Source organism: Centroberyx affinis, unplaced genomic scaffold (assembly GCF_046629955.1).
Source record: "Centroberyx affinis isolate AG114_WGS23_722 - 3 ecotype Tasmania unplaced genomic scaffold, CSIRO-AGI_Caff_v1 ptg002922l_1, whole genome shotgun sequence".
Classification (NCBI taxonomy): Eukaryota; Metazoa; Chordata; class Actinopteri; order Beryciformes; family Berycidae; genus Centroberyx; species Centroberyx affinis.
This window is the reverse complement of record NW_027281044.1, coordinates 84,326-99,295: the sequence shown is the minus strand read 5'-3', so window position 1 is coordinate 99,295 and position 14,970 is coordinate 84,326. Positions and strand designations below refer to the sequence as shown.

Sequence of the window (14,970 nt, the reverse complement as noted above, 5' to 3'; positions counted from 1 at the left end):
CTAATTTATTCCTGAGTGACAGAAGGGGGCTTAACAGGGGGTTTTATATACTGTATTTCATTTGTTTTACCACTAGCGGACGTCATTGATTTATTCTCCAGGCCTGGAACATTGATTTAGAGTCGTTGCACTGCAGAGCCAGGCCGTAGAAAGGTTTTGGTTCCGGTGGCACACGAGGGTCCCGAGTGTAACGAGCCTCAGGGTCACTGGACAGAAGTATGGACTTTTTTTTGGTTTGCAGCGGTGTCCATTACAGCTCCACAATCCTGCTTTGTGGCTGTTGGAAATACGCTGATGATTCATAGCGTTTACTAGAGTTTCTTAGCACTAAGAAGCTTGGGCCGTAAAGCGTTGCAGTGCCCAACATTTTACAGCCAGCGGAGCAGGATCGGGGAGCATGGCTGCCACTGGGGGGGGGGGGGGGAGCATTGTTCAAACTTTAATCTGCAGCTGAGGTTTGGGTCCAGGACTCATGATACCACTAGTCTGCCCACAGCAGCTGAGAGTGTGGTCTCCGCTTGTAGACCCACAGAGAGCCAAGCTAACTGCTTTTGTTTTGTTTTTTTTCTAAAATGATGTTGGGCCTGTCAGATTCATAGATACAAGCGTTTGCTCTTATTTGCTATTAAATGTGCAGGAAATAAACTTTGATGATTTGCTGTAAGGCTGGCATTTAAGTTTTGTTTTCTCTATTTTTAAAAAATGTATGACAACCATTTAAATGTCTCTTCACTGGGACTGGAAGTTATTACAAGCAGTACATTTTGAAGAGTGGTGCAGATTATTGTAGAAAAAGGGAACAAAGAAAGAATTAATTTAGCTACTGTCAGAGGCCGAACCCATTGGTTTTCCTGTCATTTTTGTGTACTATGTTAGCGTTAACATGCTACCACTAGCTGCTAATCAGATGTGTTAGCAAGACAGTGATGGTTAGCTGACCAGATAGCTAGCTAACAAGCTGACATTATCTAAACACCAAATGAGATGTATCAATGATGAAATGATCAGTTCCCAGTCAAAAACAGCATAGAAATGAACCATGTCTATTTAATTCTGTTAAGATGACCAAGTTGTACATTTAGAAGCACAATCAGTTGCTCACAGCCACTCCTGCCAAAGAGCAGTGGACCTCCAATATGGCCGCCAGAGGGCAAGCTGCATCACCTGAAAGTATAACTCTCACAGTTCTCCTAGGTTTCACTTAGGATTTACTAGGAATTTCACAGCAAGATGAAAATCTTTTGATCTACATCACTGGAGATGTTTATACTACGCATAGTAAGTAGATGCAGCATAGAGCCATAGGGCTAACTTTAGCAGGTGTGCATTTATATATACGTAAATATATACTGTATAAACAGTGTTTACTGACAACACAGATACAAGTCAGTGTGGAAAGTCTTCCTGGGGTTTACCATGAGGACTGGAACCAACCTGACATCAGGTCCAGTAAAACTACTGACCGGCTCCCAGACTCCCAGTGAGTTTATTCTCAGCCCGGGTCCCAGGTTACAGAAAACATCCTCTCGCCACGTGGGAAACACCAGAAAGCGTTCCCCGGCCCGCTGTGTGCCCCGAGCCGACAGTTTGAAGAAACAGACTCCTCTGCTGTGGACGGAGGAGCGTCTACGCCACAGCCGGGATGAAGTACTGCAGGGACACGTCCTCATGGAGCAGGATCAGGTGGATGATCCTGTTGTGGACGATATCTGGAGGGAAGAGGGGAAGATCATTTGAAATATTTGACACCTGTTCTTATAAAATGATTGATAATTTATGGTATTCTTTAAAGGATAGTAGGAACTTTAAGTCTTTTACAAAATGACAAAATATTTGGTTTTTGAGTTGCTGCATGTATAATACACATCATATCCAGTTAACCAAAATCTCAGTTATTTGGATACTTCATTAATGCAATTTATTTACTTTGTGTCCCTATCATATCCCATTTACGACCACCTGATTAAAGTAATAATATGTGACATTTTCAGATAAAAAGAAATTTCTGTTTTGCTGCTCTCTATCACTGATTGATATTGATCCAACCTATATCCAGTTGATGAAACCTTTTCCATTGTCTGTTCTAAAATACTGCACAGGAAGTGATGTGTTTTAAGTTTCCGGTTTGTTTGGAATAAACAGAAGAAGAAGAACTGGGTCTGCTCATGCTAACTGAGCAGCGATAGCCACCATGGCTGAACAGACAGAGAGAGGAGCGCCACCTACAGAAACTCAAACTTTTATATATTTTTTGAAAAAACACACCCAAGTCGCGGCTACACGCGGTCAGAAACACCGGTGAAAAACACTCTGGTTCACCAAAAAAAAAAAAACTCACAATAGGCGCAGGCATCAGTCTCTTGCTTTGAGCTCCGCTGCTGCACAGAGCGCTGTTCGCTTGTTTATTCAAAGTTTATTAATATTGAACGTGTCACGTGTCCAAATTGCACCAAATCCGACACCGCACGTCCTTGGGTCCCCAGCAACACACCCGCCAAGTGTGAAGTAGATCGGACGAACGGTTCTCGAGATATGTGAGGGACACACACACACACACAAACACACATACAGACAGACAGACAGACAGACAGAGATTCCTTGCTTTGTAGTTTGGCATCAAAATCTCACTCCAGCCAGGTACCCAAAGTTGGCATCCCTGGTCTAATAACTTTTTAACAGCAAGGCACAGCTCCCGAATGGAGTTTGAGGGATTTTTTGGGGTTTTTTTCCCTGCGACTAACTGACCAATGAAAACTTGGTTGACTAAGACTCTTCTCACAGACTGACGGTTTGGTCGACTCTTAGGGGGGCGGCCCTAGGAGAAACTAGTGGCGAACACAGAGAAGACAGTCCGACCGAAACAAAGAGAAAACAGAGTTCGCCTGGTGGAGCGTTGGGATGACTGGAGGTTTCAGATCAGTTTCTGATTTAATTTATACTAGAGCTGCAACGATTAATCGATTAGTTGTCAACTATTAAATTAATCACCAACTATTTTGATAATCGATTAATTGGTTTGAGTAATTTTTAAGAAAAATAAGTCAAAATTCTCTGATTCCAGCTTCTTAAATGTGAATATTTTCTGGTTTCTTTCCTCCTCTATGACAGTAAACTGAATATCTTTGGGTTGTGGACAAAACAAGACATTTGAGGACGTCATCTTGGGCTTTGGGAAACACTGATCCACATTTTTCACCATTTTCTGACATTTTATAGACCAAACAACTAATTGATTAATCAAGAAAATAATCAACAGATTAATCGACAATGAAAATAATCAGTTGCAGCCCTAATTTATACAGTAGAGTCTGTTTCTTCTGTTTTCTATCAAGCAGCTCCGTTATGAGCAAAGCTTCCTGTTCTTCTGCCTCGCCGCCATGTTGACGTTCACAACAAACCAACACACACATCTGTCAGTCAATAATGCTGTATGGGTTGTGTGTGTGTGTGTGTGTGTGTGTTGACTTACTGCACATGGCCTTGCTGGGGTTGACCTGCTGTCCCATGAGGAACTGCTGCAGCTTCCTGATGTCGACCCGGGCCTGAGCCATGGAGTCTGGGTCTCTGCTCTGAGACCCGCCCCCATCCTGAGATCCTCCATCATCATCACCTGGAGAAAGGAAAGAGGGTGAGGGGGAGAAAAAGGAGGAGGAAGAGAGGTTAGATAGGTGGGGAGGAAGGATGGACTGAGGAGGAATGGAGGAAGAAAGAAAGAGGAAGACAGATGGGAGGAACGTGGGTGGGATAAAGGAAGGAGGAATGAATCAAGGAAGGGAGGAGGGAGAGATGAGTGAAGGAGGAGAGAGAGAAATGAAACTGAGTAACAAAGGAGAGAGGAAGGAGGGATGGAAAGTGGAAAAGGAGTAGGAGAAAGGGAGAAGTGAGGAGAGAAAGGAGGGTAGGAGGGAGGAAAGACGGAAGAAAGGAAAAAATTATCGAGGGTGGAGGAGGAAGGAGAGAGGGAGATAGGGATGGATGGGGGAGTAGGAGAGATCAGTGGAGGATGAAGGGAGGAAGGAGGAGAGGGAAATTGAAGGGGGAGGGAAAGGGGAAAGTACAAAAGAAAGGGGAGGAAGGGAGGAACGACGAAGAGAGGAAAGAGGAGATGGATGGAAAGGTAGGAGGGAGGAAGGGTGAAAAAGAGAAAGCAGGAAGGAAGGAGAGATGAGAAAGAAGGGAAGAAGTAGTGAAGTAATGGGGGAAAAGAAAAGCGGCCATCGCAAAATGGTGTGACAGTGAAGCCGGATGGAAAAGGATGAATAAAGGTGAAGCAGCTGTTTTACCCCAGGGAGGGTTGCCCAGGTCTTTGAAGTGAGTGGTGACAGAGACCAGGTCCGTCTCTATCTTCAGGTTCATCTCTCCGCTCAGGTTGGCCTCCATCACCTGACACACACACACACACACACACACACACACACACCACTTCTAACAAACCAAACCTTTCCAGAGCTGTATTTTGTGTCTTTCTGTCCATTCAAAGCTGTGTGTGTGGTGTCATGAACCAAAAACACTCTCAATCCATTTCTCCACGTTCATTTTCCAGCATCTCTCTGAGCCTTACCAAGAACAGGCCGTTTCTGTCTCCGTGTCTTTAAGGCTCATTAATATTAACGACCCCTCTGTTCCGACTGGCTAACCGTTTCCAGAGTGAAACGTGAGACGCCGCGGCCCGGCGGCTACAGGTAGGGAAAACTCTCCGGTAATAAACAACGACAACCGCTCAACCGCTTTGAAAAAAACACTTTGTTAGTCTATTATTTCTTACAGAAATGATAATGAGCGAACCTTTGTGACGCCACAAAGTTACAGAAGTCCAAACGGCTCGTTTAGAGGCTCGCTGCACTAATATGGATTGTGTGGATTTAGTTTTGCTACTTTCACCATGTTTAGATAGACCATCCAACTCCTTTATCACCACAGAGGAGAGGGGAGTCCTGCTTTACACTGTGGGACTTTAAATTAGCTCACTAACAGAAAGCCAAATTTAAGACTTTTTTACAACCTTTTAAATGCTACCTGGATTTGGATTTTAGACCAATTTGACAATGAAAAATTAAGAAACAAAAGCTGCAAAAAAACTGTCTATTTCCAACTGAACATAACCAATGAAAGCTCTGAATCTATAAGTGAGCAGGAAGTCTAACTGTACTTATTAAAGAACATGTGACGAAAATAAAGCACGTTTCCCATGTTGCATTAACCCTGTCCTGCTTTAATATAAGAGTGGACATGCATGATGTAACCAACTGGAGATAGGAAGTAATGTAATACATTAATAAAATAAAACTGACACCCATTCATATGTTTTTGTGAAACTACGTAACTCTTCTTTTCTTTTCTTTACTTCACATCTCTGCCTCCACTAAATATCAGTGAATGTTAAGAAGAATCTGTGGATACAGAAATGAGGGGAACATTGGGGTTTTCCTCTATTTTTTTTTTCCTTCTATGCTTGGGATAATTGCTGTGAAAATTGTAAACTATTGTCAAAATTGGAAAAAGTCTCAGATACCATGAATATAATTTGTTTACTCTACTGTATATTCCTCAATAAAAAGTTTAAACGAAAAAAAAAACAATCTGTATTATATAATTTCTAGGGCTGTACCGAATAGTTCAAAGCTTCGAAGCTTCATTCATAACGTTGACATTCGAATTTTAAATCAACATTCAAATTTCTTTTTTGCACGTCTATTCATTCTGTTTAAACCAATGATGCATACCGTATTTCTGCACAGTTGCAGATAAAGATTAGGCTACACTAATATATCTTCTGGCTGAAATTCCACTTTTCCTGATGTTTCCACATATTCTCTTTGTTTTGTTGGGTGCGTATGCCGTAAATCTACATATGGGTACCTGACTATTAAGACAGACTTGAAAAATTGTGAATATATCTTTTGTTTTAACATATTTGGTTTAAGTCACCTTGCAAAAGTCATTTTCATTGTTTATTGCCATTTCTGTCGTAGCATAATGTTGCTATAAGCCTAAGGGTGTGATTATTATTTCATCATTATTTTATGCCCTTATTGGATTAGCCTACATGTATTTATGTTGACAAAACTGACGAGTTATATTCATTAAAGAAAGTTGATTTAAAAAAAGACTAACTCATATTTAATCCAATGAATCACTTCACTATTCACTATTCAAATTGAGGATTTTGTTTGAGGATTTTTTCTTGTTTTTTATGATGCCGTCATAAAATATGACGGCAGACATTCGAAGCTTCATTCAAAAACCTCAATAGAAGCTTTGAATGTAAAAAAAATTACATTCGGTACAACCCTAATAATTTCACAGCTGCCTCAAAATATTTTCATCAAATAATTTTTTTAAAAACCCTGCATAACTTGGTGGAAATATGAAGACCTGTTATTACTTTATTGAAGATATTTAATTCTTTGTTAGTATTTAAATGTAGATAATTTAAGACTTGCTCTAACAGCAGAATGTAACCGTCTGGAGGAAGTGATCGTACCAGGAAGTTGGACAGGTTCTTCATCCTGTCCACAACGTTCTTCATGGTCTTCAGAGGAGGCAGATAGATGCTGACCTGCAGGGGAAAGACCAAGAGTCACACTGACTCCTACAGTCGCTTCTGCTTTCTCTCTCTTCTTTCTCTCTCTTCTTTCTCTCTCTTCTTTCTCTCTCTTCCAACACAGTATCTAACGAAGCAGATCTGCCATAAAAATAATCCAAACAACTAGATTTGGAAGAAAAGCTGGTCCATGATTCAATATTATCGTTTATTGTGAATCATATGGTGACGATATGGTGATTTCGGGAAATTGTGACACACAGTCACAACATTACTATTCAGTTCAATGGGATGAACATTAATTTGATTATTTAACAAGTGATTTTTCATACGTGAGCCATATCGTGATATATACAGTACTGTGCAAAAGTCTTAGGCATATGTCAAAGATATCCATAAAGCGAAGATGCTTTCAAAACTAATCAAATTAAAAGTTTCTGAATATCAAAAACTTTAAAAAAAAAAACGGCAGTCAAAAAACAAATAAACATCTAAGACTTGAAGAAATTTATATAAAAAATCTAGGGTGCCTAAGACTATTGCACAGTACTGTATATCGATATCGAAAATAATCCTACTGATTATCGTGATATTGACTTCAACCATATCGACCAGCTCTACTAAAAATACGTCAACAACAGGAATGATTCACTCCTTAAACCCTGAAAATGATAAGAACTGTCAGTCTCCTCTCTCCTGCTCAGTGTGTGGAGGCGGAGCACACATGGCTCACCTGGAAGTCCGGCATGCTCGGCTCTTTGAACTCGTGCCACAGTCTTCTGGGGATGACGTCCACCGGGAGGTCATGAGTCACGACCCGACTGACACTGGACAGGGTGGGCTGAAGAGGAGAGATGGAGGAGGAAGAGGAGAGATGAGGAGAGGAGAGATGGAGGAGGAAGAGGAGAGATGGAGAGGAAGAGGAGAGATGGAGGAGAGGAGAGATGAGGAGGGAGAGGAGAGATGGAGTAGGAAGAGGAAGGTTGGAGGAAGATGAGAGATGGAGGAGGAAGAGGAGAGATGGAGGAGAGGAGAGATGGAGGAGGAAGAGGAGAGATGGAGAGGAAGAGGAGAGATGGAGGAGGAAGAGGAGAGACTGAGAGGAAGAGGAGAGATGGAGAGGAAGAGGCGAGATAGAGGAGAGGATAGATGAGGAGGGAGAGGAGAGATGGAGAGGAAGAGGAGAGATGGAGGAGGAAGAGGAGAGGATAGATGGAGGAGAGGAGAGATGGAGGAGGAAGAGAAGAGACGGAGGAGAAAGAGGAGGGGTGGGAGAAGAGGAGAGATGGGGGAAGAGGAGGGATGGAGGAGGAAAGAGAGACAGGAACAGGAGAGACGAAGAGGAGAGATGGAGGAGGAAGAGGAGAGATGGAGGAGGGAGAGGAGAGATGGAGGAGGAAGAGGAGAGATGGAGAGGAAGAGGAGAGATGGATGAGAAGAGAGATGGAGGAGGGAGAGGATCGATGGAGGAGAGGAGAGATGGATGAGAGGAGAGATGGAGGGAGAGAAGCGATGGAGGAGAGGAGAGATGAGGAGGGAGAGGAGAGATGGAGGAGAGGAGAGATGGAGGAGGAAGAGGAGAGATGGAGGAGAGGAGAGATGAGGAGGGAGAGGAGAGATGGAGGAGAGGAGAGATGAGGAGGGAGAGGAGAGATGGAGGAGGAGAGATGAGGAGGGAGAGGAGAGATGGAGGAGGAAGAGGAAAGGATAGATGGAGGAGAGGAGAGATGGAGGAGGAAGAGGAGAGGATAGATGGAGGAGAGGAGAGATAGAGGAGGAAGAGGAGAGGATAGATGGAGGGGAGGAGATGGAGGAGGAAGAGGAGAGATGGAGGAGGAAGAGGAGAGATGGAGAGGAAGAGGAGAGATGGAGGAGAGGATAGATGGAAGAGAGGAGAGATGGAGGAGGAAGAGGAGAGAGAGGAATTTTCAATTTTTTTATTTTTACGTCCATGTAGCTTCTTTTCCTCTTTTTGTGAAATGTCATTCTTTGTTTTCTTTTGTCTTTTTCTTCTAACAGCAGAGCTGTGAGTATGAAGGATTTCTTTAACTGTCCTGACACTGACACAGGAAAACCCAATAAAAAGAGAAAATACAATCAGCTTTGTCTGAGATATCTCATGTGATAATGAACACCAGAGATGGAGACTAAATAAAAAAAAAATATATATATATATGGATGCGGATTACCACTATTTTCTGTCACCTACTGAAATGAATGTGAGGCTGCTGTCAGACTCACCAGCTCAGCAGCGACAGTGAGGCAGGCACAGTGCTTCTTGGTCAGTTTGACTTTGACAGCCTTGGCGTTCTGGACGGTCTTCAGCGCTCTGGACAGGTTCTCCGGCGTCACCTCCAGACAAATCTCATTGGCCTCGGGTGACACGCCCTCCATCTGGTACTCATCGAAGAAGTTGGCCTGGAAACGGGGAGGGAGACAGAGCGACATCATCAACAGGTTCAATAACAGGAAAAACATAACTGTAAGACGAGATGAAACTCTTAGGATCCCTGTGAGAAAACTGGGTGGCTGCCGCAGCAAATAGTAGGAAAAATAGAATATGAATAGAAGAGAGAATAAAGCAAATGGGTGGCTTTAGAGTATTAAGTAGAACAGGATTCCCACCATGGTCCTGAGGTCCCGACTTTCCATAACTATGTCAGAACTAGAGCTGAAACGATTAGACGATTAATCGATGGACAGAAAATTAGTCGATTATAATTTTGATAACCGATTAAATGTTTTAGTCATTTATCAAGTAAATGTACCAAACATTTGCTGGTTAAAGATTCACAAACACTAAGATTTGCTGCTTTTCTCTGTTTCATCTCGTTATTAAATCAATACTTTCTGTTTTTTGGCTGCTGATCAGACTGAGGAAGAAATCTGAAGAATCACTTTGGGCTCTGGGAACTTTACTTTTTTACATTTTATAGACTAAATGATTAATTGAAAAAAATAGTCGATACATTAATTGATAATGAAAATAATCGTTAGTTGCAGCCCTATAGTCAGAGCGCTTCCATGAGCTAAAAATGTTATTTCTTCATGGTTTCGGCAACAACAGGCTAAATTAGATTTAGGTTTAAAGGAGAACTCCAGACATTTTCAACCGTTTTTCTGTTTCCTTCTATACATTGTTTACTGTGACTATGTATTGTTTTTCATGCTTTGCTGCAAACCACATTTCCAAATTGGCAAAATCAGGTGTTGAAGTGGACCTTGTACCTGTGACAGCTCACACCACATGCTGACTCCTCCGTTGGCCACTTTACCAGACAGGACGAAGAACAGGTTGTCTGCAGTGAGCCGCAGGACGCACGTCTTCGTCAGCTTCGAGATGGTCGTCACGACACCTGGACAGGAAGTGACACAATAATGAGACAATATTAGATAAGTCTGTAAAAAAATACGCTTCATTAAACAGACAGCAGTTTCAGCATCATATAAACAGTGTGTGTGTTGGATTAACAGACACTAGTTCAGTCTAGTCCAGCTACAAGCCATTCTTTGTAGTACGGAGAGAAAGTCACACCAAACTCCTTTAAAAAATCTGGCACTTTAATGTAGTCATGCTTATCGGCAAAAGTACATGTGGTAGCACATAACTGAGGACATTTTACCAATCGCAAGGAGCCATGGGAAAATACACCATACAAATGACTCACCAAACAGCACTTCATTTGAATAAAATCTCAACTTTTACTGCATCTCCCCCTGAGCTCCACCACATCCTCAGAGTTTCCCAGTTGCACCGCTTCTGAACATTGGCTTTTATTTACTTTCAAGCTAATATGACTAATGACTGACATTATGTACCATTTTATGACCAGACAAGGCTCACAACAAAAGATGCAAATATAGGTAGATTTGTGTGTTGTGTATAATTTCATGTTTCACTAAACAACAACAATGATACAGCTATCATTGGTTGTGCCATGAAAACCCCTTGTAAAGGACTTGGTATTTACTTACTTAGGACTTATTTACTCACTTATACTTAATTTCCCTAGGTAAACTATATATTTTTGACATGTTCTGTTGTTTTACAAGTGATAAGTAAACTTCAGACCATGACGCAGACAGTTTACAAAGGGCCATATCTCCTAACTGTTAACTGTTAACAGAGGGATTATGACACTGAAGTGCAGGAAGCTGAATGAGTATTTAGTCTTTAAATAAAACAAATTAATTCACAAAAACTAAAAAATCCAAGCTTTATAGTTCACACTGCAATCTACCGCCGACCTCGGTGTATTTTGACGATTTTTATTAAAATAAGTTATGCTTGAAGTAACTGGATGTATGCCGATTTAAAGAATGGACACTAACGATTCGTAAATAGTTATTTTCTACCAGGTATGTAAGTCTGCCGATGAAGACAGAATAAAGAACCATATCTTTGAATGAAGTTTGGCTGAACATTCTCCCTACAGCACAGGAATGAACGATCGATGGCTAACTTCAATCAAGCTAACAAGTTAGCGTACATCAACTGGCTAATTTGACTGTTTTGCCAATAAATAAACGTTAAAGTCACTTACGAGTGAAATGATTAAGGCATCCGATATCTATAATCTTTGCTCGAAATTTCATTCTGAGTTGTGAGAGTAAATTTGATTACGAAGTCAACACTTCTTCTTGGTTACTAGCCGGTTATTTTTCAAGCGCACTTAATCTGGTCCGTCCGTATGAAACGTCCGACGGAAACAACAGGTAGCGTCAACATAGTTCTGTGCGTGGTGTCTGTATGTTCCGGGTTAAAATTGTTTTGTGATCTGCAAGAGTTAAATTTTATTTTATTTCATGTTTCCATATATTCCACGGAAATACGTGAAATCGTTCAGCTCATCCACAGCCAAATCCATCGGTTCCTCTCCGGGAAAGAATGTTCTGATCACACACTGCCTGCACACACATCCAGGCTGTTTAATCTGACTTTAATGACTAGTGGGCGACAAGATAAACAATGAGCAATTTGCAAACACATTAGCTTCAATCCATTGGGCTGTTTTGGAATGTCAACATGGTGGGAGACTGATAACAGAATTGATGATATTGAATAGGGGATAAGGTTAGAGATGAAAGACTCTGGCTTCCTTAACCGCTACCTGATATTCTGACATATGTACTCTCATAATGTCATAGAGCAGTTATTCCCAACCTTTTTCATATCAAAGACCTCAAATTTAGTCCACATTAGAGCCACGGACCCCCATTTGATGAGATTTTGTCTCTCTGCGAATATTTGTATTGTTAGATACGATTTTTGCCAGAATCCCATGACTAGGCCTGTCTGTTTTGTAGATAGAGAGATATCAGTGAAACTATGACCAAAATAATTATTCTTCTACATCCTCTACTTGTGTTAACTTATTGTAAATGAAATAATGATGAAGTTTAACAATTCATCAATTTGCTGGGGACCCCCTGGAACTCCCTCAAGGACCCCTGGTGGTCCTCGGACCCCACGTTAAGAACCACTGTCATGGAGGACTTTTAATTTGTTAGCCTTCCATTTTCGTTGTGCTTTTCGGCACTCTGTCCTTAGGGATCGGGTGTGGTCGTTGAGCCATGGCATGGATTTTGGTTTAGATTTTTTTTGTTTTTGGGAGGAGCAATAGAGTTGGGAATGGTAGAGCAGGTGGAGTTAAAGAGAGAAACTAGTTCCTCTGTGCCCATATGCAGAGGGGGAGAGAACTTTCTCTAACTGTCTGGTGCGCACCAGATAGTTTTCCGTGCGCACCAAAAACTTTTTTTTTTTTGGCCCATGTCCCCTTAGGGGCTCCATACCTTGTAAAAGAAGTCTAGACTCATAATTAACACTGCACATGCCCAACACTTATTTGTATGTTATGGTGCTTTGGCTTGTTTTGCATGATAAATAAATAAATGAAATGAAATCAATTGCGCCTGAAATAAAAAAAAATATGACAATACAGATATTGGGCATATTGTGGAGACGTTACAAAAGCCAATACAGGACACTTGTGCTGTATCATTAGAAAGGGCAGTTCTATACACTTTCATCGGTGTATAGAGTAATATTCAATCCCTTTATTTATAAGACATGTTTCATTGAGATATGTGTCACTTGTTTATGAACATTCATCACACAAAACAGAGTGTGAAACTTAGGAAGGTTGTTGGACTGTAATAACTGATTCTTAGGATGGACATTCGCTCTGGTCCATGTGACAGGACCCCAGTATTCGTTCACTGCACTTTATTAACTTAGTTGGAGGCACAGCAAAGCAAAGGGCACTTATCCACAATGGAGAACTTAGTTAGATTTGTGAACCTTGTGGTTCTGTAAACAGAAAATGAAATCACAGAGTTGAGAGCATATATTTACAATAAGTAGGCTTCACATACTATGATTCACCCAAGCTAAAATTATACCTAAACAAATTAAGTAAATTACTCAATTTAACTTAATATTGAAGGCTTATGCATTTACAGAGGCTGCCATCATCAAACAGAAACACCAATAATATTTAAACACAATAGGCAGCAATTAAGGCAGTGAGATAGCACCACTGATTATTCTACAGAGTGAGGTAAATCAAAATCCCATTGCCTACAGTCCTGTTACATTGGTAACGAGCGCCCTCTATTGGCGGAATCAATCTACCATAAATTACCTTACAAGACAGCTCTAAATTGCCCCATCGTCAATTAAACAATGAATCTCACAAACTAAGCACACTAACAACGGGGAATACTAAGCAATATACAGACACTAATAACAATCATTTCCACAATTATACAGTACAAGAAAGATTGCGGGAGAAATCTGTTATGCACTCAGCATGCTACAATCTTTCCAGACCGCATGGGTTAACAAGAGCAGAAACGGAACCGCGACATACATAGGCCCAGCACGTAAATATAAAACTGTCTTACAAAGGCACACTTCACCAACCAAACTATGAAAGGGGATAATTATTCAGCACTTAACGTTATCGTGGACGCACATGAACACAAATGAAGTCCACACAGGATGAATTAGACGGAGTGCAATTCGGAGTGCGCATGTCTGGGTCCACGGGGCTTGTGCGTCTTCCCACTAGAAAAACTCCCGCAATACTCTGCGGCTATGATGTCGTAGTAGTTTATCATAGGGCTAATGCTTATAATTTCTGGGCCCTTTTTACAGAGTGAACACACATTACACATGGAGCAATTGTGGACAAAGAGAGCAAAACAAAAGTGATGAAGAGTGATGAAGGTAATTATTTATTTGTTGCAGTTGCAGCTCTTACTGAGAACATCCATATTCAAATCCTCACATATTTTTTTTTTTTTAAAGCCATCCCATGACCAAGAGGGACAGTGGCTGAAATTACACTTTGTTTGAGAGCTTTGCATGAAAGTGTCAAATGCAGCAACTGCACTGGACAGTGTTGAAAACAATAAGTCGGGAAGAATCGTCAAGGTTTAAGTTTTCATGATTTTGTTTTCAAATATACTATGCCTCAGGATGAGAATAATGTTCTTCATGACGTCTTGAAAATAAAAGTGGTGGCAGTGGTGGAAGAAGTATTCAGATCTTTGACTTAAGTAAAAGTAGAAATACCACAGTGTAAAAATACTTTGCTACAAGTAAAAGTCCTGCATTCAAAATCTTACTGAAGTCAAAGTACAAAAGTATTAGCATCAAAATGTACTTAAAGTAGCAAAAGTAAAAGTAGTCATTATGCAGAATGGACCATTTCAGAATCATATATATCATGTTATTGGACTATAATTATTGATGCATTAATGTGTTCATCACTTTAATGTTGCAGCTGGTAAAGGTGGAGCCAATTTTAATTACTTTATATACTGCTGGGTAGCTTAACCTATAAAATTATCTTATTTTATAAGTTGATTTATAATTTGTATTAATAATTTAAATCTGCAAAGTAACTAGTAACTAAAGCTGTCAAATAAATGTAGTGGAGTAAAAAGTACAATATTTCCCTCTGAAATGTAGTGGAGTAGAAGTACAAAGTAGCATGAAATGGAAATACTCAAGTAAAGTACAAGTACTTCTAAATTGTACTTAAGTACAGTACTTGAGTAAATGCACTTAGTTACATTCCACCACTGTTGATTGGAGTGAGTTAATCTATGCTGACTTTAAAAACTTGTTGCTGTAACTATGGGAATGCCTAACCCTGAAATGGTAAAAGTTGGTTTGACATTTGGATAGCTCAAAACAGCAGCGAGGACAGAGCTTAACACATGACCTTCATACAGGAAATTGATATAAATTGTAGATACATTTAGATTAAAGAGGTCTACACATACAGGCAGGTATTTCATTAATCTGCAAGGGGAACTTAGCATTGGCAGCATAATAACATACAGCATAGTATAGATAAAAAGGTTATAATAAAAGATAATAAAAAGATACATATAAAGAAGCACTTACAAAGATT

General features: G+C 40.6%; 1 protein-coding gene across 2 annotated transcripts; it reads right to left on the bottom strand.

Annotated features, from left to right (window-relative positions):
• Positions 1-52: 52 nt before the first annotated feature.
• Positions 53-11,224, bottom strand: hus1 (HUS1 checkpoint clamp component). Of its 2 annotated transcripts, none has more exons than XM_071536639.1 (8): positions 11,089-11,224; positions 9,773-9,900; positions 8,786-8,962; positions 7,278-7,385; positions 6,485-6,559; positions 4,284-4,383; positions 3,470-3,610; positions 53-1,709 (listed from the first exon to the last, which is right to left on the bottom strand). In XM_071536639.1, the coding sequence occupies exons 1-8, from the start codon at positions 11,138-11,140 to the stop codon at positions 1,627-1,629; spliced, it is 864 nt and encodes a 287-aa protein (XP_071392740.1). In that variant the 5' UTR covers positions 11,141-11,224; the 3' UTR covers positions 53-1,626. The 2 variants fall into 2 exon arrangements, with proteins under 2 accessions (XP_071392740.1, XP_071392741.1); XM_071536640.1 differs by having other exon boundaries at positions 3,470-3,595.
• Between the last annotated feature and the right edge of the window lie 3,746 nt (positions 11,225-14,970).

Excerpts from the sequence above, each read along its gene's own strand:
- hus1 (XM_071536639.1), bottom strand. The coding sequence starts at position 11,140 with ATGAAATTTCGAGCAAAGATTATAGATATCGGATGCCTTAATCATTTC. Across the intron at positions 9,901-11,088 it reads ATGCCTTAATCATTTCACTC|GTGTCGTGACGACCATCTCG; the intron begins GTAAGTGACTTT and ends CTTCCTGTCCAG. Across the intron at positions 4,384-6,484 it reads AGAACCTGTCCAACTTCCTG|GTGATGGAGGCCAACCTGAG; the intron begins GTACGATCACTT and ends TGTGTGTGTCAG.